The sequence below is a fragment of the Dipodomys ordii genome, unplaced genomic scaffold, assembly GCF_000151885.1.
Source record: "Dipodomys ordii isolate 6190 unplaced genomic scaffold, Dord_2.0 Scaffold63, whole genome shotgun sequence".
Taxonomy (NCBI): Eukaryota; Metazoa; Chordata; class Mammalia; order Rodentia; family Heteromyidae; genus Dipodomys; species Dipodomys ordii.
The window spans coordinates 8877973-8901151 of NW_012267279.1; the positions used below are offsets into that span (position 1 = coordinate 8877973).

The 23179-nt window shown below is 48.9% G+C and overlaps 1 protein-coding gene across 1 annotated transcript; it reads right to left on the reverse strand.

The window, feature by feature from the left end:
- Positions 1-1722: 1722 nt before the first annotated feature.
- Asprv1 (aspartic peptidase, retroviral-like 1) lies at positions 1723-2743 on the reverse strand. Its single transcript, XM_013022465.1, is given in 2 exon segments — positions 1723-2652; positions 2654-2743. Coding segments are annotated over 2 exon segments (1020 nt in total).
- Positions 2744-23179: the final 20436 nt, after the last annotated feature.

A 23179-nucleotide genomic window follows, 5' to 3' on the forward strand; every position in this document is an offset into this window, starting at 1 on the left:
GGCTGTCTCTCCCATGAGTTCTCCGGGTGGCTCTGAGAGGCTCGTTCTACCTGGAGAAGGGAAAATAGCCCTTCATGCCTCCCTTCAAGCAGCTTTCAAAACGCTGCACCTCCATGTGCCTGCATGTTCCTGTGTCTGACCTTGCACTAATTTCTTGGACTTAGCCCTGAGGACCAGTTTTTCTGAGGTAAATGGTGGAGAGGCTGAGATCTGGAACAAATATACGCCTCTGTGGAGCAGCTCCCTTGCTACAAAGCTTTTCCCTGTGGCTTGAAGGGTTTTCAGTCCAGCCCTGCTCAGTTCAAGAGGAAGAGACACAATAAGTTAGAAACAAATAGGGATTGGACCCCCTAAGAGACATATACGCCATTCCTGATTCTCCCTTCCCATTGGGTATCTCTAGTTTCAGGCTCCATTCCAACTTTCTCTAAGAAGATGTCTTCTTCTGAGCAAAGCCTCTACCAAGCTGCCTGAGCCCTTCCTACCCTCCCCCACCTACACACACACACACACACACACGCATGCACGCACGCACGCACGCACGCACGCACGCACACAGCTGCCTCCTCTGTCTCCCAGATCTCTCATGGACTGCCCTCCACAAGCCAGGACTTGTTGTCTGGCCTCATTTTCTGCCTCCAAGTTCAGGTTCCCAGGGCAGCTGTACAAACCTATTTGTTAGGTAGATACTTTTCCATTTGTTTATAATTAACCATAATTTCCTAATCCTCATCAAGGCATCTTAGAAAATAGCCTTGGGAGTCACTTTTGGGTATACGGAACAATTTAGATGCTAAAACATTATGGATTGAAATAATTAGAAAAGTTATAAGTAGATTATAAATGACAAGCAGAATTATAAAGGGAATACCTCAAAATACTTTACGTTGAGGCTATCTTAGAAAATTCAAGATCTACAGTCATTAGATATTTTCTTTCTTTCTTTCTTTCTTTTTTTTTTTTTAAGGACAAACATTTCTCACAAGACTGCAGGTTAAGAAGCCATCACTCAGGGCCCCACCAAATTTGGTATCTTATTAGACAGACAGACAGACAGACAGACGAATTTCTTACATCTGCAGGCAAGCCAAACACTGCAAATACTTGAGTACTCATCATTGACACTCCTTCCCCGTTTTCCACATCCCCCTCTCATTCAGTCTGCTCACCCCCAATCAGCACATTACATGGTTTTTCCATGAACTATACTTTATTGGATTTTGAAGTATTGGCCCACGTCTCAATGGATTTCAAAGCAAAGGACAGAAGGAAATATGCATGGCACCGGGGGGAAGGCTGCCCCCTCTTTCCCAAGGCTCTGGCTCACAAGGGCCCTGCAGTCTGACCCAGCCCTGCGGAGCAGATTGCTGGACCTGAAGGTGACCAAGCCACACTTTAGCGCCCCCTCCTCCAGTCCTTTCTCAAAGACAGATTATTTCTAGCCTCCTTTAGGCCTTCAAGTCACTATCACCACCACAGCAGCTCCATGACCACTGGGACCACGCCAGGCTGGCTTCCTTCCCTTCTGCCATTTCCATAAAGTTCCCTCTCCCCCACCCCAGGGACAAAGCGAGGCCCCCTGCACCAGGAGGAGGGCCAGGGGCAAGAGTTGGCTTCGGAAGCTGTCCCTGCCCGAGGGCTCCCCCAAGGATACCCACCCTGGGCACTGGTGGGTCTCCCCACAGCTCTCTGGGAGGCAAGGGCAGGGAGAATGGGGGCTTCTTAGTAGGAGGGCTGCTGTGGGCCCTCCTCTGAGGACGGCTCCTCCTCGATCAGCTCCAGGTCGAACTCATCCTCCAGAGAGCCCCCGACCGGCAGCAGGCGGAACTTCTTTCCCTTCAGGGTGCAGGTGCGGTGCTCGAAGTCCAGGACGGCGTTGTGGTCCTGCAGCACATCGGTGCCGATGATGGCTTCTTCCGCGCTGGCGTTGGCCACCAGGAACTCGGCCTTCAGCTTCAGCTTGCCCAGGGACACCACGGTGTCCCAGACGCCCAGGATCTTCATTTCGGCCCCGTTGGCCACCTTCACCACGTTCTCAAAGGGCCGCAGGGTATCCAGATCGCCGTCCGTGACCTCCTCCCACAGGCTGGGGTGCACCACGGACACCTGCGCCCCCGAGTCCACCAGGAACCTCACGGGCACGCCGCCGATCTTCCCCTTCAGGTAGTAGCCCTTACCCATGCTGTTGGCGAACACGATCTCTTTGGGCCGGAAGCCCTGGGCCTGCCCGGGCCCCCCGAAGGCCTTCAGGAGGGTGTCCTTCACCACCGCGTAGTCCCCCTGGTCGTGCGCACTGAGTCCGTTGTAGACGTCCAGGGCGTCTCCCCTGAGCGCCTCTTTCAGGAACCGGAGCTTGGTGGCGTGGTCCCAATGGTTGAGGTCATCGATAACCTCGAAGTGGTGCAGCCAGCGGCTCGGGGCTACGTTGGCGCCGTCGAAAGGCTCGGGGATGAAGGCATGCTCCCGGCGGCCCGCCTGGGTCCTGGCTCCGCTCGTGGCCATCCCTCTGCTCGCCTGCGGAACCTCAGCAGCAACCCACGCCAAGGAGAGAAGGCCGCAGAGCAGTGTGGGCGCAATCACGCTGGAGGACAAGGCCTGTCTAAGCAGCGCTGAGTCCTTGCCCCGCCTGGGCAAGCAGAAGGGAGCAGACAAGGGCTGTCTGGCTGACTGATGGGCACGGAGGAGCAGGCAGGCAGTTTGCTGTGGCCTGATCTCTCTGCAGAGCCTTTTTGATGCCTGGCATGCGCCCCCGGGGCTCCCCATTCTCCTTTGTTCTGGAAGCTCCACCCCCCCCTCGGCCCCGCCTTCTGGCCAGCATCCTGCCCGACTAGCAGGATGGGTGCCTCACCCTGCTGTACCCATCCATGGGATTGACCCAGGCCAGCCCACGTGGCAAGAAAGGCAGTCTCCGTGGGGGCTGGGGGTAGGTAGGTACCCTCCCCAGCTTGTGTCCTGAATAACCCAGATGAAGACACAGGCTGTGATGACATTCAGGTGTTTGTCATTAGCCAGAGGAGGGAGGGGGGCGGCAGGGACCAGACTCCATCTGCTTTTAGTTTGGAAAGCCCCTTTTGGCCTTACCTAACTGAGTGGTCAAAGGGAAGGACCCTGTGTGTACTGAGCTCCCAGTATTCCCGGGCACTCATCTGGGGGTCTATTGTATATTCCAAACCAAGTATGGGATCCTGAAGATTCCCTAGAGAAGGAGACAGAAGAGGATCTCAGACAGCATTCTTTTTCTTTTGGGGGACGGGGTCTGTCATGGGGCTTGAACTCTGGGCCTGGGCGCTCTCCCTGAGTTCTTTTTTGCTCAAGGCTAGGACTTTACCACTTTGAGCCACAGCGCCACTTTCAGAAAGCATTCTTTAAGTGAGGTAGGACAGATGCACGCACACACACAACCTCAATTTCTGAAGTAATATGCCTTTATCAGTCACCCCTAATTCAGAGTCTTCCCTTTTCCAGGGTAGACCTGACCCCATGGGCTTCCCTTAATGCCCAGGAGTGGGCTAACATGGTCTTCTGGATGTGGAGGTGAATGAAGCCCAGGATCTGACTCCAACTCTGAGTGGGTCCTTCTGAGTTGAGTGAGGGAAACATCTGCGGTGTTGCCATGACACTGAAAAGGGCCTGGAAGGCTTTGGCTGGAGAAGGGAATCTGGATGACATGTTGCCCCTCCACTTCTAGGGTGAATGACAGACCTGTATGTACCATGGAGGTCCATGGGGGTAGATCTGTGAGCCCGAGGACTGGAGCCTGGCTGCAGTGAGGTTGGGGCCATTGGAAAGACTCAGTTTTATGACTCTGTTCAAATATCACCTCCATGTAGCTTTCTCTTCCATCCTTAGTACCTGTACATACTTGCAGCCAAACGCATGTTACAAGGTGCACTGATGGTTTGTCCCCAAGTCTATCTCCTGCAACAAACTAGTCTCTGGCTCACAAACCAGCCATTTGTGACTGTCTCTAGGCTTCAATAGAAACTTACTCTGGGACCCAGGAGGTGAGCTCTAAGTCTGCCTGTGTGTTGTCACCACAGGAGACATGAAGAATGGAAAAGGAAAGATGAATGGAAAAGGAAAAGGCCTCAGCGGCACAGTTGTGACTCTGGGCTGCTTTTCCTGGCCAAGATCCTGCCCCTTGACAGTTCTTTATGCCATTCATTACCTAGTACCTGGCTGAATCCCCAATGTACCTGGCTCATTCGTGCCTCTGGAAGTCCCAGGGTCCCCAAGCACACTTCAACACCCTCAAGCTCTGCTCCTGTGTTCGACACCTTTGACCTGACACAGTGAGCCAGCAGAGAAGCACTTGGTCAACACCTCTCGCCATAGCTGCCCGGCTAAGGAGGGGCATGGTGGCATTCCAGGAGTCGGGAAGAGGGGGAAGTGGAGCACTGGGAACATGTCAAGTGCAGGTGAGCCTCTGAGAAGATTACCCAATGAAAACCGTGCATCTAGAAAAATAGTCTAGCCACCCACAAGACCAGGAAGCCCCTTCTGCCAGTGAACTTGCATGGATAGACTTGGGACTGTTGGGATGGGCGTGGTTCCATGGTCTTGGGGCTGGCCCAGTGGCTTCCTGCCTCCCAGATATTTGTCACCTCACCCACTTGGGCTCTTGGAAGTGGGGATGTGTGAGGAGGCTATCATGTGACTCGGGGAGGGGAGAGAAGGGACGGCTTGTCAGCTGACAGAGCAGGACTGCTACATGTCCTACACCGACTCTTCAAACCACAATTCTAGATATTCAAGTCACAGCTCCTTGTGGCTCTGACACTAAGATTAGGTGTCTCTTAGGACACTATTTGCCTGAGTTTAGAGTTCACTTTAGCAAAGTCCTTTCACATCGCTCACTTCAGTGAGCACCATGGCAACCTAACCAGGATGGTCCATATTCTAGGACCTCAAAGCACAGCAGGTGCCAAGCCATCCAGGTTGGGTAAGGGAATTTTGAAGAAGAAGAAAAAAAAACAGACAGAAGGTGCAGGGCTTGGCTTGGGAAGGCTGACCTGATGTCCTCAGGGTTGGGCTTTGGGTGGCCTCTCACGGGGACAGTGGCCCCAGTGCACAGTGAAGCAAGAACTGAGTGCTAAATGTTCAGGAATTTGCTAAGCCAATTGGTAGCTCGAAATTGGATGTCGTGGGAGTATTTACATCGCAGAAATTGGAGAATGCTAAATCGGGACTTTTTTTTTTTCTTTCTAGAAAGCCACTTTATTTTTTGCGTGGAGGCCCGGAAATCCCCCTCCTTTCTCTCTCTGTCTCCCTCCCCTCCCCCCTCATTAAGTTATGGCAATCTCCACTCCTCAGGTGCCTAGACTCTGTGTAATAGAAGAAACCAGCCCCACCTGGCCCGCAACCTTCTCCATTGTCCCCCAGTTTAAGGAAGCTGCGGCCAGGAGCCTTTCCACAGGGAGGCCCTGGAGGACCCCTGTTCACATCTCTATTGCACAGCACGGCATGTGCTGGTTACCCTGACTGCTGGAAGGGGTCAGAGGTCAGCCTTTGGCTGAGTTTCTGCGGCCAGAATCAGGAACATGGTGGAGATAACTTCTCAGGTGTTTTAGCCCATCCATGGAACAACCCAAAAGCACGCAGGCAGGGCCTTTGAAATGGCTATGGTAAGTCATGGGGCTAAACCAGCTGGGGCAGGCAGGGAGCCTCCTCCCAGAACCCAGCACATGGCAGTAATTATTGACAAGTATAGGTATTGGGGTGGAACACCCTCATTATCACCCCATTAGCATCTCCTGAGTGTAAATCAGGCACTCTGAACTTGGCTGAGAGAAGGTAACAAACAGGAAGGACTTAGGGAATCCCCACCCTCTACACCTCCTCATGGAAATTTCTCGAGGGTGAGCGCTACTGGCCCAATTCTGTCCTGACACCCTGGTTCTCTTTTCCATTTCTCTTCCCCTACAAGAGTTGAGCAAGCTGGGCGCCGTGGCTCATGCCTGTAATCCTAGCTACTCAGGAGGCTGAGAACTGAGGATGGCGGTTCAAAGCCAGCCCCGGCAGGAAAGCCCGTGAAACTCCTATCTCCAATAAACCACCAGAAAACTGGAAGTGGCACAGTGGTAGAGTGCTTGCCTTGCATGCATGAGGCCCTGGGTTCGATTCCTCAGCACCACATAAGCAGAAAAAAAAAAGCCGGAAGTGGCACTGTGGCTCAAGTGGTAGAGTGCTGGCCTTGAGCTGAAGAGCTAAGGGACAGCGCCCAGGCCCAGAGTTCAGGCCCATGACCGACCAAAAAAAAAAAAAAGTTGAGCAGAGGAGCAAGAGTCCAGAGCAGGGGCCTTCAGCCCCCCAGAGATTGAAGCCCTCGGTGAGCAGACAGACACCGTTACGTAGTCTGCTGCCTGAAGACCTCTGAGGAATACAACAGGGGTTTAAGGAGGAGCCCAAAGCCTTCAAAGTCCTGTGAGGTGGAGCCATGACCCACAAGGCAAGCTGGGGAATGACAGGCCTGGGAGCAGACCTGCTCTTCTACTCAGATCGTTTTCAACAAGGAGCTGAGAGCAAGAGACAACTAGGGACAGTGATGCCCATCATGAAGCCCTGCCTGGAACAGGAGGCGGCTCTGGAAAATGGAGGTCAGCCTGTGTCATGCACAGACCCTCTCTGTGGCTCCCTCTCTGCTGAGGCAGAGGAGCAATGAGAGAGGGGGGGAGGGGAAAAAGAAAAAGAACAACAAAAAGATTAAAAGAGAGAAAAAACCCACTCCACATACTGTACACACATCTTGTACATGGGAAACACATGCTGTATACACACTATGCACATGCTATGTACACAATATACACGTGCTATATACACACTATGCATGCACTGTATACACACTATGCACATGCTGTGCATGCATTGTGCACAGCACACGGTGCATACACTCTATGCATATGCTGTATACACACTGCACATACTGCACACACTGCATACTGTGTACACACTATCCATACAATGTGCACACACTATGCACACACTGTTTACATGCTATGCAACATGCTGCATACACATACGTACACACTGTATACACGCTATGCACACCGTGTATACATACCATGCACACACACTGCATCCATGCTATATGCACATGTGTATACATACAGTGACCCCAGGGTTCTCAGATGAAAACAGCCAAGACATTGTGTAATGTGCACGTGGAATGAAGCTCCCATCTTTTGTTTTGTGTATTCATTTGCCCTTGCATTGCCAGTGAGTATTAAAATCCTATTTATTGGAAGCACCTGCTGTTTATTAGCCTCTAGGCACACTTGCTGCTTTAGAAAACTAGGCAGGTCCCATCCCCATGGCTTACAAGCTAATGAAAACAGGATGCAGATGTTTAACAGCCAGGTTTTGAAGAGTTTAAGACCAATGTGTATGTGTAGGCTGACCCACTTCAAGCAGCCCCCAGTCACAACCACGCCGCTTTGAAGGAGCCAGTTTTTAAGTGGGTCAGCCTGTCTTCTGCTCCTTCCCACCAGAGGCGAGGACCTGGGGCACTTGGTCTTTCTACCCTGGGGCACTTGCCACAGCTCCCCACCCAGGCCACCCCAAAGCCCTGTCCCAGCTTGCATGTATAGGGGGGGTTGGCAGCTGCTAGGAGCGCTGTCCCCAAATACATTCTTCTTCAGCCATTGCTGCAGGAAGCTATGGCACTTCAAGCTAAAAAAGAAAATGAAGAGGTGAGTCTGCTACAGCAATCTACCCAGAGCCTCAGATAGGAGCCCAAGGGGGCTCCAGTAAGTTCTAACCAAAGCAGAGGACTGGGAAATCCAAGTTGGGTTCCCTAATCCCAAACCATAGACCCACCTACCAATACCCCCTCCTACACTCACGCTCTTCATCAGCCATGGGCATCCACATTCGGACAGGGCCCCTCCTTGTGTGCTCTCTTGGGCCCTGTCAAGCTCCTCCTGAGAAGTGTCCTGCTCCAGCCCACACCAAACAGGCCAGTGTCACCTCAGAGGGGCCTACAGCGCCCTTTGCAAGTTCCTTGCTGCCCCAGCACCTTCTTCTGGTTTGGGGGCACCTCCCCTTCTCTACCACCTCTCTCAAAAGCCCTTCTGCTAGAAATGGCCCAGCTCAGGCCACCAGGGAATCTGACACATTAGGAGATAGCAACATACCCTGTGCTGGGCATGGCCATGCAGGGTCCCGGAGTACACTGGGTACCGCCATCAGGGACTGGTGCCATGGTCAGCCCTCAGGACTGGGGTCAGGACCTGGGCCACCTGAGAGAGTCAGTAGGAATGAGTTGCTGACTAACTCCTAGAAGTGCAATCTGCCAAACCGGTTCTCTCTTGTTTTGCTCTTTCAATCAAATAGGAAGATTACTAAGGTGTCCTGAAGGCCTCCTAGTCCCCCACTGGCCTAGCCCTTCCAAGTGAGCTTCTACCCAGTTCTCAATTCCTGGAGCCCCGCATCCCTCATCCCTCATCCCTTCCTGCTCCCATTGCCACTGCCCAACTTGGGGCCACAGAGGCGCAGGGGCTCTGTCTGATGAGCTGGACAAGCCAGCTCTAGGAAAGACTCCATGCACATCCTCTCCCCCTCCCTATGTTCAGCATTCCCTCCCCTCAACTGAGATTGGAAAAGGGACTTGTAAAACAGGCCCAGACACCTCGGGGGCTGTGAAACCACTTTTCACAAACACCCCAGCCATTTATGAAATATTCAGGCAATCAAAATACATAGATTGAGTAATCTCCAGATACAAACGGGCTCCTAATAACACCAGAAACTCAGCCACGAGTCAGCCACATGGAGGAGTTGATCCGATTTGAAACACCTCAAAGGCAGCTTTGAACTGATCGTGAAATAGTTTTAATTGCTCTAATGGTAACTGGTATTGTGAGCAATGAAGACCCATGTAACAGCTGCCGCACAGGGACCTGCCTCTCTGGAATGCGTTGCCGACTTAGCTTTGTTCCCATCAGCCAGAAGTTGGGGCAGCCAGAGGGGAAGCCTCCCCTGGCATATCAAAGTGATTGCTCTTCTTTACCAACCAGAAGAGCTAGGAAAGGTAGGAATGAGAAGTGGAGAGAACCGTGGAGCCCTGCTGTGTAATGGAAATATCCAGGTTATTAGTAGCACCAGTGATGAACATTTATTTATTGAGCACCTGATGTCCAGATATCAGGCTGGTGGCTATAGGTTAGTTAAGGTATTTGGACAGTCTGAAGTGTGGACAGGAATGGACAATGCAAAACAAGTGGGTTGATTCAATTCCACACATATTTATGGAGGTCAAGCCTGCTTCCCTCTAAGAGATGAATGGACCTGTGTCCAGCCTCACAGGACTCAGGAGAGCACTGTGGCCCAAACACCCAGAAGCCACAGAAGAAGGAGTTAAGAGAGGAGAGCCACACACATTTGGAGACTGCTGTGTGAGAGGGTGGCTCAAGGTCCATCTGGTAACTCAACCAGATGGAAACCAAGCACTAACACCAAAGAATGACCCCAAACCCAAGGCATTTTTAAAGTAGAAAACCAGACTAGAGGCATGGACAAGTGGCTGCCAGTTGTGAGCAGAAAAAACTCAAGTGAACCGAGTTCAAGCCCTGATAGCACCATCACACACACAAAAAACAAAAACCACATTAGCTGGGTAACAAAGGAATGAAGAATTGCCCCCAACCAAAAACTTGGGTTAGTTTTTATTGTTTCAAACAAGTAGACATGTTTTGTTATTATCCAGTACACAGATGGATTATAATATATGAAATAATCCAGGCACTGGTGGCTGAGGCCTGTAATCCTAACTACTCACAAGGCTGAGACCTGAAGGATCACCAGGCAGAAAGTGCCTGGACAGAAACATCCTCGAGACTCTATTTCTAATTAAATTCCCAGGAGTGTCTCAAGTGGTAGAACACCCGCTGAGAGCAAGAAAGCCAAGCAAATTTTGAGTTCTAGTCTTAGCTAAAATATGTAAAAATATATTTAGCCCAAACAAAATTAATTTGCCACATGTAGTGTGCTCTGATATTTTCCATTTGACTTCATTTCTTTCTTTTTTTTGTATATGTGGAGAGCCATACTGGGGCTTGAACTCAAGGCCGCAAACTCTTCCCCCGACTTTTTCCAATCAAAGCAGGCCCTCTGCCACTTGTGCCACACCTCCACCTCTGGCTTTTAGCTGATTAATTGGAGATAAGAATCTCAAGAATTTGTCTTGTCTGCTTTCAACTATAAGCCTCAGCTCTTGGCTTCCTGATTAGCTAGGATTATAGGTATGAATACTGACACTTGGCCTTTCTTTTTTTAAAAACTAGGGTGAATTAAAAATCCCTTTGTAAGACTACTTAAAGATAATAAAAATAAAAATTTTAACAGCGTAATGACACATGAAATTAACCTCTCAACCCTCCATTGGTCCTGACCTACCATCTGAACAATGGCCCCAAAGAGTGGGGAGCAGCCTAGGCTCCATCCAGAAGTGGTGCCATAGAACCAAGGGGCAGAGACAGACATCTTGATATTTGGTGGAACAGGGACAGATTTATACATTCCCAGTCTTCCTCAGGTTTTTCTTTTTAAAAATGCAATAAGAATGAATAGTTAATCCATTCCCAGACCTAAAGCTGAACTACAGAGTATAATATCAAAAACAGCTTGGTAGTGACACAAAAATAGACCCAAAGATCAATGGAACCACTAGAAGACCCAGAAATAAAACCTTAGAGTTATCTGACATTTGATAAGAGAGACAAAGATCTACAGTAGAAAAAGGATAGCCTCCTCAATAATTGGTGATGCAGGGGCTGGGAAGGTGGCTCAGTGGTAGAGTGCTTGCCTTGAATGCATGAGGCCCTGGGTTCGATTCCTTAAGCAAAAAGAAAAAAGCCGGAAGTGGCGAGTGTGGTTCAAGTGGTAGAGCGCTAGCCTTGAGCTGAAGAGCTGAGGGACAGTGCCCAGGCCCAGAGTTCACACCCCACGACTGGACCCAAAACAAACAAACAAACAAATAAATAATTGGTGGTGGGAAAACTGGGCATCCATATACAGGAAGCTAAAAGTGGATCCCTGTTTGTCACCACGTCTATTCAAAGAGGATCAAAGTCTCAAGGTCAAACCTGGAACTTTGAAATTACTGCAAGAGGGATTATGAGAAACAACATAACTTAGAAGTACAGAAAAGAACTTTTTGAAATGAGGCCCCAAGGCACAGCAGATAGGAGATAGGCCTGAAAAAAATACAAAGTTTCTGCCCAGCAAAGGACATAGTAAACTAGAAAGACAGCCAATGGACTGGGAAAAGATCTTTACCAGCAATACATCTGACATAGGCCCACAAAATACACAAGGAGCTCAAAAAACTAACCCTTCCCAAAGCTAATAAACCAATCACTAAATGGGCAAAGGAGCTAAGGAGAGACTTCTCAGAAGAAGAGATAAGAATAGCAAAGAAACACATGAGGAAATGCTCCTTATACCTGGCTATAAAGGAAGTGCAAATCAAAACAACTCTCAGATTCCATTGGCCAACATCATGAATTCTAACAATAGATGCTGGCAGAAATGTGTGGAAAAGGTTGTACTGTTGGTAGGAATGTAAACTAGTACAACGATTCTGGACAGCAGTCTGGAGATTCCTCAAAAAACTAAACATAGATCTTCCCTACAACCTAGCCATACTACTACTGGACATCTACACAGAACATCATGAGCCACAACACCTGCACATCCATGTTCATTGCTGTAGTATTCACAATAGCCAAGTTGTGGAAACAACCTACCGTACAATAGATGAGTAGATCTAAAACATGTGGTCCCTATACACAATGAAATTTTACACAACCATTAGAAAGAATAAAATTATGTCATATTCAGGGCAATGGATGAAGCTAGAACAAATCATGTTAAATGAGGTAAGCAAGCTCAGAGAAACAAACAGGGCCAGGCACTGGTGGCTCATGCCTGTTTTTCTACCTACTCAGGAGGCTGAGATCTGAGGATTTCTGTTCAAAGCCAACCCAGGCAGGAAAGTCCATGAGACTCTTATCTCCAATTAACCACTAGAAAACCAGAAGTGGCGCCATGGCTCAAGTAGTAGAGTGCTTGCCTTCAGCTGAAAAGCTGAAGGACAGCACCCAGGCCCAGAGTTCAAACGCATGACTGACAAAAAAAAAGAGAGAAACAAACAGCATGTTTTCTCTCATTTGCAGAAGCTAGATCTAAAATACATGAGGACATGATAAATTATATAGGACTCTAGACAGTGAGTCCGGTGGTCTCACACAGTGAGACCAAAGGAGAATACTTTTAGGGGAAGAACACAAAGGCATAATGCTAATGTGCATCTGATTGTATGAAATAGTTTTCTTTTTCTTTGTTTTTTTTTTCCTTTTCTTTTTGTCTTCTTTGTTTTCTGTCTTTGGGAAGGTAAGGGGCACAGAAATGGAGGCACAAAAGATGAACAAGTGTAATAGTGGTACTCACTGGACACTACGTTGAAAATGAACTATACAACTTACGGGTGGGGATGGGAGGGAAAAACTGGGAGAGAGTGGGGGAAGGGGTGACATTGTCCAAAAAGAAATGTACTCTGTACACTTGACTTATATAACTGTAACCTATCTGTACATTACTTTCATAACAAGAAAGAAATAAAATAAAAAAGAATGAATTGTTACAAAAATTTAAACCTGTGTAAATAAATGCACATTTGTGTGTGTGTGTGTTTCTATAACCTGCCAGGCAGTGCCAGGCTGCTGAGTTCCAATCCTGGCCAGCCCTCTCCTAGTCTTCCTTGTCCTCCCACATGCCTTCTTCTGGCTTGAGCAGATTGCCCAGGCGAATCTCTCCTCACCTTCTCTCAGCACCCTCAGAATTGGCACTTCACCTTCTTGTCAACATCCCAGTGCTGGCTGGGGTTCTATGCACAGCTACCTCCGTTCTTGAAGTGACTATGCCCATCCAAACAAATCCTTCCACCCAAGCCCCACCTACCATTGCCCTCTCTCCCCTGTTCTTTTCCAGGGAGGGGGTCAGCCCCTCCCTCTTCTGGGATTCCTTCCGGGTTATCTCCTATCACTCCTCAGCCTATGGCAGTCTGTAGAAAGGCAGAGGAAGCTGGTAAATGTTCAATAAAGGGTGATCTAAGGGAAATGCATGCACCCATATACATAAATGATTATTATATGTATTCTTTTATTGATATAAAAGATGGATAACAGTTTACAAATAATAACATTACAGTACTGTTTATTTTTCAGTTGAATACAGCCAACTGTATCTTATAGAATGCTTCGTTGATTTTTCCCAGCCTCCCAAATTCCTAGCATTAAGCGTTGAAATTGACGTGTGGAAGCTGTGCATGTTGGTTGATGTTTTTGTTTGTACCAACTCCTAAGAAGAAAATAAAACAATAAAGACATATGTTGGACCAGCAATTGTTTGTCAGTGGTGTGAGCAACTTCTTTTACTGAATAACAGTTTAATACTGAATCTTTTTTTTTTTTTGGTCATGGGCTTGAACTTGGGGTCGGGGTGCTGTCCCTGAGTTCTTCAGCTCAAGGCAAGCGCTCTACCACTTGAGCCACAGCGCCACTTCTGGTTTTCTGCTGGTTAATTGGAGATAAGAGTGTCATGGACTTTCCTGCCTGGGCTGGCTCTGAACTTTGATCCTCAGATCTCAGCCTCCTCAGCAGCTAGAATTACAGATGTGAGCCACTGGAGCCCAGCTCAATACTGAATCTTTATTTCACTTGTTGTGTCATTCATCGCAAAAAAAAAATATGTTTAAGTTCAATGCATGTTATTAACATTTTCCTGTAGTTTTAAGTCTAGATAGCCAACCCAATAATAAATAAAGCCCTGGTGCATTATGGTTGTCAATTTCCACGATGGAAGTATTTCCATGGGAGCTGACTTCAATCTACCACTATGATGTCACTGTATGTAGACCTAGGAAGAAAAGCATTTCCACATATAATAGATATTGACACTCTTGAAGGCATACATAATACTAAAATACTGTAAATTTATGAAGAACTGGTAAGCTTTGAATATGTTTTATCTTTATTGTATTAGTTATGAATTTATATAATTTATTTTATTGGCTCTATATTAAATTGTACCTGGTAAGGGGTTTCCTCATGAAGTTCAAGTAATTGTAACGTTTTGGTAGTCCTGGGGATTGAACACAGACAGGGCCTAGCACTTGTCAGGCAATCACCTCTTATCACTTGAGCCACCCCTTAGTCCTTTTGCTTCAGTGGGTATTTGTTTTATGCTGGTCCTGGAACGTGAACTCAGGGCCACCGTACTGACCCTGAGCTCTTTTAACTTAAGGATAGTGCGCTACTTCTTGAGCCACAGCTCCACATCTGGCTGTTGGGTAGTTAACTGAAGATAAGGATCTCCTGGACTTTTCTGCCCGGGCTAGCTCTGAATCTCAATTCTCAAACCTCAGCCTCCTGAGTAGCTAGGCTTACAGGCAGTGGTGCCCAGTTTTGCTTTATAGAGAGTGTTCTGACCTTTCTATCTGGGCTGTCTGTGAATTGAAATGCTCCTACCTTGGCCTCCCAAGTTGGCTGCCATTATAGGTATGCATCATCATGCCTGGCATGGTTTGTTTTTTTTTTTTAAAGAATAACTGGGTTTAACAAAATTCCCAGCTTATAAAATTGCTGAATATGTAACAGTCAGCTCTTGGAAGCTAGCAGGATCTGAGAACATTCTAATGTGAGCCTTCAGTTCCAGCTCTTCCTCTTCCCCTTGAAAAACGCTAAATACCTGCCAGCCCCTTCAGTGTCTACTTCCCAGGCTTTGCTTATAAAGCAAACAGAACTCCTTTGCTTGCTCTCAAACCTCTCTGGGCTGCCATCTTGGTGAGGAGCTTTACTACCCCCCAGCACCCCCCAGGCAGAGTCCACCATCAATGCTGTCATCCTCACACCTCTTCCTGTGCCCCGCCCACTCTGGGCCACACCCCAACGCCTCCCACAGGGACCACTCCTTACTTCCTATGGCCTCCCTCTGCTTGGCCCTACCTGGCGCTGGCCGCCTTCCTAGAGACCTCACAGTGCTCATCTGTCCTGCCTTGTCCTGTCCTGGGCAAAGCCAAGTTCCCAGGCTTCCCAGAGCAGTCACAGCCCTTGCCTCTCATCTTGTCTGTCCAGACCAATCACTGGCATGGCCTATACACTCAACCTCTACCTCCGCTGCACAGCCAGCTGAAGGCCCCTCTGCACACCTTCCCTGCGCAGACCTCACGCTTGCGCAGCCCATGCTCCGGCCCAGGATGCTATCCTCCCTTGGCATTCCTGCTTCCACATTTAGTGGGGACCGTCAGACCTCAGACTTCTCTAGGTCCAGAGCACGTGCTTAGCATTCATGAGACAGGTCTCAGGTTCCAGCTGCAGTGCAGAACAAAAGGAAGGAGGGAGAGAGGGAGGAGAGCAGAGGGCAAGCAGCCCCCCGCCCCCCGGTAGAGCTCTGTGGAGGGCATTGGCAGAGAGAAGAGAAATACAATAACCTGGGTTTCTAGGAGTGACAATCCTTGATGTGTTAGAGGGTAGGGGTTAGCCAGGTAGGGAACGAGGAAGGCTGCTCCAGGCCAGGAGAGAGGCAGGTGCAAAGGCCCCGAGGCATGTTAGAAGTTACACGTGATCCCAGTTGACTAGCCCTCAGGGGGGGTCTGGAGAAGCCTGAAGAAGGGGGCAGACCAGTTCCCAAAGGGTTTTAGTTGGCCTCTGGAGAAAGCTAAATAAATACTGACTGTTGTGAAAGTTATGAGGAGCAGTAGAAGGCTGAGCACAATTACAGGCCTTCCAGAAAGGCCAATTAGAGGAAGAGAAGAGAGAAACTTCAAGAGATGCCAAGGCTCATCCTGACAGCCGCAGTATGAGGAGACAGACGGGCTGGGGCTAGAGGAGTGATGAGGTTCTACCTGGGACCGACCCACCTGGGAAGGGTCTGAGGGGGCAGCCCCAGCTTCTGGTCTCCATCACTTGGAGGAAGGAGACAACATTGCCCCAAGTGGGAACTCTAGAATGACTTTCGCCTTGGGAGGCCTATGGTGTGTGCTTCCCCCTTGGCACAACCATGTGGAAAAGTCCCCTGGCCAGCTGGACACTGAAATCAGGATTTTAGGGGGAAGTCCTGATTGAAAGTTGGCATTTGGGAGTCAACAACCAGTCATCGTTTGAAAGGGGAAAGTGGGATCTGGAGCAGGCGGTGAAGAAGCACTGTGAGGAGGAGGAGGAGGCTGGTGGGACCGGCCTCCGCAGAGGACGGAAGGAGAGGGCCTGGCAGGGGTCAAGGGCAGAGAAGACAGCAAACCACCTTGGAGATGTAGGAACTTGGGGCTCACTAGTGGTCTGGTGACACTAGATGGAGGAAGAAGAGCTGGGAGGAGAGACACTGGACGTAAGGAGGAGCCAGTGGACAACAGAAGTGGCTCCCAAGATGTGAGGCTTGGGAAGCATGGGGAAGACAATGATTAACAAGATTTTTTTAACGGCCAGGCTCTGAGGTTGCCCCTGTAGCTTGGCAGCCCTAGGAATCTTGGTGAGTTGCAGACTGAATGGTAAGAGTGGTAAATAAGATCCCTGAACAGGGAGGTGGCTGGAGTCAGAGGGTCAGGGTTCTGGAATTGTTTGGAGAGCAGTCACTGTAGGACCTGCTCAGCCTTTCCAGCCTAGATGAGGCCTGGACTGAGCCCTGAGGAAGGAAAAGTTTGTTCTAGGTAAAATGGGGGCAACGGTGAATGGAGCTCCCAGAGAAGCCCCATTGGCTTCACAAAAGACCAACCTGAAAGGTCACATTGTCTTCTTTCTGTGTCACCTGACTCCTCGTCAGCACCAGGCCATCCTGCCTTCCCTCCCTCACCACAGGGCCTGCGCCCTGCAGAGCCCCCTGCTTCCTCTCATAAGGTAGGCAATGGGAAAGTCTGGAAAGCACCCAGAATTACTAGAGAAAAAGACAATAATAGCTACATGTGAATCTGCAAGGAGACTTTGCCACCAGCAAACGTGTCTTAGAGGCCTTGAAGGACCTCCTGGTGCTTTCCCTGGCTTCACTTTACTGATCTACCAGAGAGAAGATATTCTGTAAAAGGAGGCCTGGGCAGGATGGTCCCTGGCTCTCCCAGACACCAAGTAGGTACTGAAAGATTGTGTGTAATGGAAGGACCCAGTCCAAGGTTGTTCACTTAATACACGACCTTCTACCCCCTGGTCAACAGATTTGCTTGGGTTCCTAATTAGGTTTGGCCAAGCTGAGGCCACAGCCTTGGGGTCACAGGCTGATGCTGAAGGCCACACACCTCAGGGCATTACACCTGACCTTGCCTAAGAGTCCAAGGAAGTTGCTTCATAGACCAAAAGAAGAACCTGCCGGTCACCACCCTCCCTGCCCATCCTCCCCCCAACGGTTGCCTCACGAAGGGTCAAGAAAGGCAAGATACAATCTGTCCCACTCATAGTCCCAAGGAAACAAAAGTCAGAAATAGGATCCAAAATGGCCCTGCCCCACCCAGACCTGTCTCTCAACAGCTCTCTGACTCTGGGAAGCTCAGACCCTTGGACCTGCTGTTCAGTGTGCCCTCTTCTCAGAAATAGGGTGTAAGATGGGGACCAAGGGAGGACACTGGGTATCTGTCCACCCTGACCTCTGGCCTCTTAGAAATACTGCATGCGGTTTTCCAAGGAACCCAAGCCCAGCCCCGTCGCACCTCCTCTCTCAACCTGTGGCTCGTCTGATCAGATCTTAGTGAAGCAGCAATGTGGATGGGTGACCTTCACCTTGACCCCAAACCAGGCCTGGGGCTGCCTGCCTAGAGTCAGTTCTAGAGCTTTGGAAGCTAAGTGGTCCCAGACCCTGGGTCAAAGAATTCTCTCCACAGAAAAAAAGAGCAACATTAAGACCCAGGCCTGGGTATAAACCAGACGTTTGTGAACAGGCCCAGGACTTTGGCCCCAGCGGCAACTTCTTTTTTTTACAATTTTTATTTACTTTTTACGAGGTACCAAGGAATTGAACCCAGGGCCTCAGAGCGCTTGGCAAGCACTCTACCCACTAAGCCACATTCACAGCCCCAAAGGCAACATTTAAATAATCATTTCTTAACTGTTCTCCAGCAGTGCCCGAGTGAGTGAATGGATGGGTGACACCTCAAGTCAGAACCTGCCACTGTGGTTCCAGACAGCCTCCCTCCTGCGCCTCAGAGAACACAACCCTGGCGGACCCCTCCCGCCCCCAGGCCTGGGGTGGATCCATCAGAAAGATGGTGTCATGTGGCCTTTCCATGGAGCACAGGTCTCCTTCATCACAGGCCTGCCCATGTATTCCATTCAAAACACACAGGGAGGGCTGGGAAGGGGGCCCAGTGGTAGAGCGCTTGCCTTGCAAGCATGAGGCCCTGGGTTCGATTCCTCAGCACACATAAGCAAAAAGAAAAAAGCCGGAAGTGGTGCTGTGGCTCAAGTGGTAGAGCGCTAGCCTTGAGCTAAAGAGCTGAGGGACAGCGCCCAGGCCCAGAGTTCAGGCCCCACTACTGGACCCAAAAGTAAATAAATAAACAAACAAACAAATAAATAAAATTCTTTAAAAAGAAAAAAAACCACACAGGGAGACTCCAAACACACATCAACCGGTGTGAAATACTCTAAGGAAAGTTCTAGAACACCCCCACACACAGCCATATCCCACCACCCAAAAAAGTACAAGACAGAGCAAGAAATATAGTGATTTAGTTTTACTGAACCTTTTTTTTTTTGATGCGCCGAATTTTTAAAAACATGTTAAGTTCCCAGTGTCTCAAAAGCAAATTGCATCCCTCCCCGCCCCCACCCCCAACATCTCTAAGCAAACATGGTGAAGACACTGGCAGCCGGCCAGTGAGTGTCACCAGCAAGAGGAACTTGTCCCTCCCCTCCCCCTGACAGGGGTTCTGCAATTGTTTTGCCCGTGCGATTCCTGCTCGTCCACCATGGGGTAAATTGGGTAAGACGCTGTCGAAAGCGAGCAGGCTGAAATGCAGGAACCTCCAGTTCCAAACCCAGGACTGCCCCCCCCACTAGCTGTGTGACCTTGGGCCAAGGTCCTTTGCGACTTTGGGCTGTCACGCTTCCGTCTGTAAAGTGAACGGTGGGACTTTGACTTCTGTGTGGCGAACTTCCCTTCTCTCACAATGTCTGCCCCAGTAGCAGGGCTTCCTAAGTGCAAATGGCAGGTGGTGGTCACCTCCGACCGGACTCAGCTAACGTATCCTTTCTCTACTCGTTCCTGGGAGACGTTGGGTCTTTGGGGTTCTCTGGTTCTCTGGTCAGTTTTGGTCCATGGGTGAAGGGGAAGAGGGTGGAGATGAAGAGTCACTGTGGTGGGGATCACAGGGAAGGAGGTGACAGGGTCTCTAAGGCAGGCTATGGGTGTCAGCAGGCAGGGCACCACTTCTGGATGCGCTGGCCCATCCTCACTACCACAGCCCTGGAATCCCTGTCCTTGGGTGCAGGATGACCACACCCTCCCAGAGATGGAGCCAAACCTAGGTATTCGCAGCCTAGGGAGGTTGCTCTTCCACCTCCGTCCATGAGTTCAGCTGGCCAGGTGCCTGTCCCCCTGTTGGTAGGCATACTGGCAGGACCCCAGGCCTTTGGCCTGGCAGCCTCCAGCAGGCCATGAGTACTGTGCCCCTCACAGAAGCCTCTTTCCCAGGGACTTCTGTGCTGCCCCTCTCTCTCCTCCAACCTTCCAGGGTGCATGGGGGACCTGAGAGAATTGTCACACCACATTTCAGGATGGCTGCCTCCCGATTGATTCCCGGGGCTCCCAGAAGGCTGGATAGCTCAGTTGAGAGTCTGACCACCCACCAGGCATTGTGAGAAGACCACTAAGCCACTCTGGCCTGGGATTCCTCCTCCCTAAAATGTAAACAGCAGGCCTAACCTAACGCTTGTTAAATCATTTAAATGAGATGATGCTTAAGGAACCTTTGGGCTAAACCTAGAACTAGCTCATATTTTCCACGATGATTATTACAATCTGGCCTAGGAAACCACAGCAGGAAAACTACGTCAATGATGCTGGTGACCTGGTCAGGCAGTGACACCAGAATGAGCCCTTGTATGGTCCCAGGAAGTAGTCGCAGGTTCTGGGTCTGCATTAGAGGTTGTAGATTCTATCCCTCAAATAAACAGGGGAAATGTGAGCTCTGAGCTCTGAGGATCCGCCAGAGGTCTCATGGCAGTCTGAATGGTGACAAGTGTGGGTCTGATCTTCTCATGGCTTCTCCATGTGGCCAGATTATTTTCTCAGATGTTTGTCTGTGTATAGACAGTACATTTTCCTTTCTCCTCCCATTCCAAGAAGTCTTGGGTCTGCCCTCTCTCTGAGAAAATGAGAGGACAGAGGGGAAAAGAGATGGGGCAGGCCTTCAGAAAGGGGAGCCTGAGCCCCCAGAGAAGCCTGGGAATAGGGCCTACGCCTCTTGCGGGCCATGACAGTGAACATCCCATAGGTGCCCATCTTTCCTAAGCAGTATCTAGCAACCTCCTGGAGTCTGAGGTGACCCTCACAGGAAGGGGATCCCATAATGACCAAATGGAATCTGCTGTCAGGAGTTTGGGGCTGTTCTAGATGGGTGCCCTGAGACTGAGCTGGCCACACAAGGCTCAGCGCAGACCCCTTCACAACATCATAAAGGTACCAGCTGCTGGCCCGGGGTATGGCAAAGTGCCTCACAGTCCACCTTCCAGCTTCCATGATTTAGCAGATGAAGAAACAGAATTCAGAAAATGGGGTGTAGACACGGGCGGGCCTATCCTGTAGCCTCTGCCTCGGCTTCTGGTGCTCACCCCACACTAGTGGAGTGTTACTTTGAATAGAATTTAGACACGGACAAAAGGCCCTAGAGGTGTGTGCCACATCAAAAGCCAGGAATTTCTGGGTTTGGGAATGCGTCTTAGTGGAGAATGCTTGCCTAGCATGCACAAAGCCCGGGGTTTGATTCCTCAGTACCACATACACAGAAAAAGCTGGAAATGGCATTGTGGCTCAAGTGGTAGAGTGCTAGCCCTGAGCAAAAGAAGCTCAAGGACAGTGCCCAGGCCCTGAGTTCAAGCCCCAGGCCAGGACTGGCCAAACAAAACAATACAAAACAGGAATTTCAACCGTTCACCAAACAGTCTATAAATTCACTAGCACTTAAGAAATGCCTGACGTACTTAGGAGATAGATAAAGGAGGATCATAGTTCAAAGCCAGCTCTGGCAAAACAACAACAATAATATGGTGTTTTATATTGGACTCTGGAATAAGAAAAGAACATTTGTAGGGAAATGAGTAAAATCCAAACTAAATCTGGTATTTCATTTCCCATCATCAAACCAACGCCAGCATATTAGATTCATTCGTTCATTCAAAGACAGGATTTCACTGTGTATCCTAGGTTAGCTTCAAACTTGAGATCCTCCCACCTCCACCTCCTGAGTGCTTAGATTACAGGTGTGTGTAAGAAAACCCGGCCAGATTTGTTTTGACAGATGTGTCCTGGACAGATAAGACTACTGTCTTACAGCAGCAGGGTAGAGAGGTGGGAAATCTCTGTAATATATTTGCAACTTTCCTGTAAATCTAAAATTATTTCAAAACAAAGTTTCTTTTTAAAAAACTGTCCACACTCTACCCAGAATTCTACTTCTAAGATTCTATCTCAAAGCTTATCCGAAATGCAGATGGACACTTGCATATAAAGGATGTTGCACCATCTATGATAATCAGAGACACAACTTATCTACATGTCCAAGAGTAGCAGATTGATCAAATGAGTCATCACATGACCCATGTTAATACTGTGTAACCAGAAAGACCCACACTACTAACTATTCCCATGGAAATATCTGCAAGAGAAGCAAAGGGAGTAATCACGTTAGAGCACTGTGTCGTTTAAGCTCAAGCAATTTGTCAAAACTCTGCCCACAGAAAAGAACATGAAAGAGAGTGTTAGGTGTGGTTCAGTGGTTGAATGTAGTAAGTGCAGGGTCCTAAGTTCAAACCCAATACCACAAAGAGGAGGGAAGGGGAGAGGAGATTGGAGGAGAGAGGAACACCAATATATGAACTAGTTATTAATAAGTCATTACATTAGAATCTTATTTTTCTGAGTGGATTTACATATATATAATATAAATTTTCTACAATAAATATTATTATGATTATCCTCTGGAAAAAGGCATTAACTATCTCCTACCCTTGGCAGTTCCCCAGACAGTTAAACATGAAATGGCTTATATGACACAGCAGCTTTACTACTAGTTATGTACCCAAAAGAACTGAAAACTGAGTTGGGCACCCATGGTTGATGCCTGTAACCCTAGCTATTCAGAAGGCTGAGATCTGAGAATTGTGATGTGAAGCCAGCCCAGGCAGGCAAGTCTATGAGACTCTTAATTCCAATTAATTACCAAAAAACCAGAAGTGTTGTTGTACAAGTGGTAGAGGACTATCCTTGAGCAAAAGGAAGCTCAGGGACAGAGCCCAGGCCCTGATTTCAAACCCCCAGACACAAGCAAATAATTTTAAAAAACACTTGAAAACTTACATCCAAATATGTGGGAGGGGGGGTTGGAGGGGTGGGTGGGTGAGGATGCACGCGCGCACACACACACACACACACACACACACACACAGGACTCACGCCTGTAATCCTAGCAACCCAGGTGGCTGAGATCTGAGGACTGCAGTTCAAAAACAGCCCAGGCAGGAAAGTCTATGAGACTCTTATTTCCAATTAGCCACCAGAAAACAGGAAGTGGCACTATGGCTCTAAGTGGTAGAGGGCTAGCCTTGAACAGCAAAGCTCAAAGTCCATGACCAAAGGAAAAAAAAGTGTGCAGGATATTCATGGTAGCTAAGTGGAGCAACCAATCAGAAAACAAAACGTGGCCCATCCCAACAGCATGGCCCATCCCTACAGTGTACCCTTCTCCACATTGGCATATTATAGAACCATAAGAATAAGTGGATGAACCTTGAAGATGTTACATTAAGTTAAAAAATGCCAGACACAAATGGCATATATTGTACAATACTTTTCATATAAAATATCCAGAATAGGCTAATCCACAGAGGCAGGACAGATTTATGGTTGTCAGGATCTGGGTGGATAGGAAATTACTGCTAGTGGGTTTAAGAATTCTCTTCTGGGATAACAAAAATGTTCTGGAATA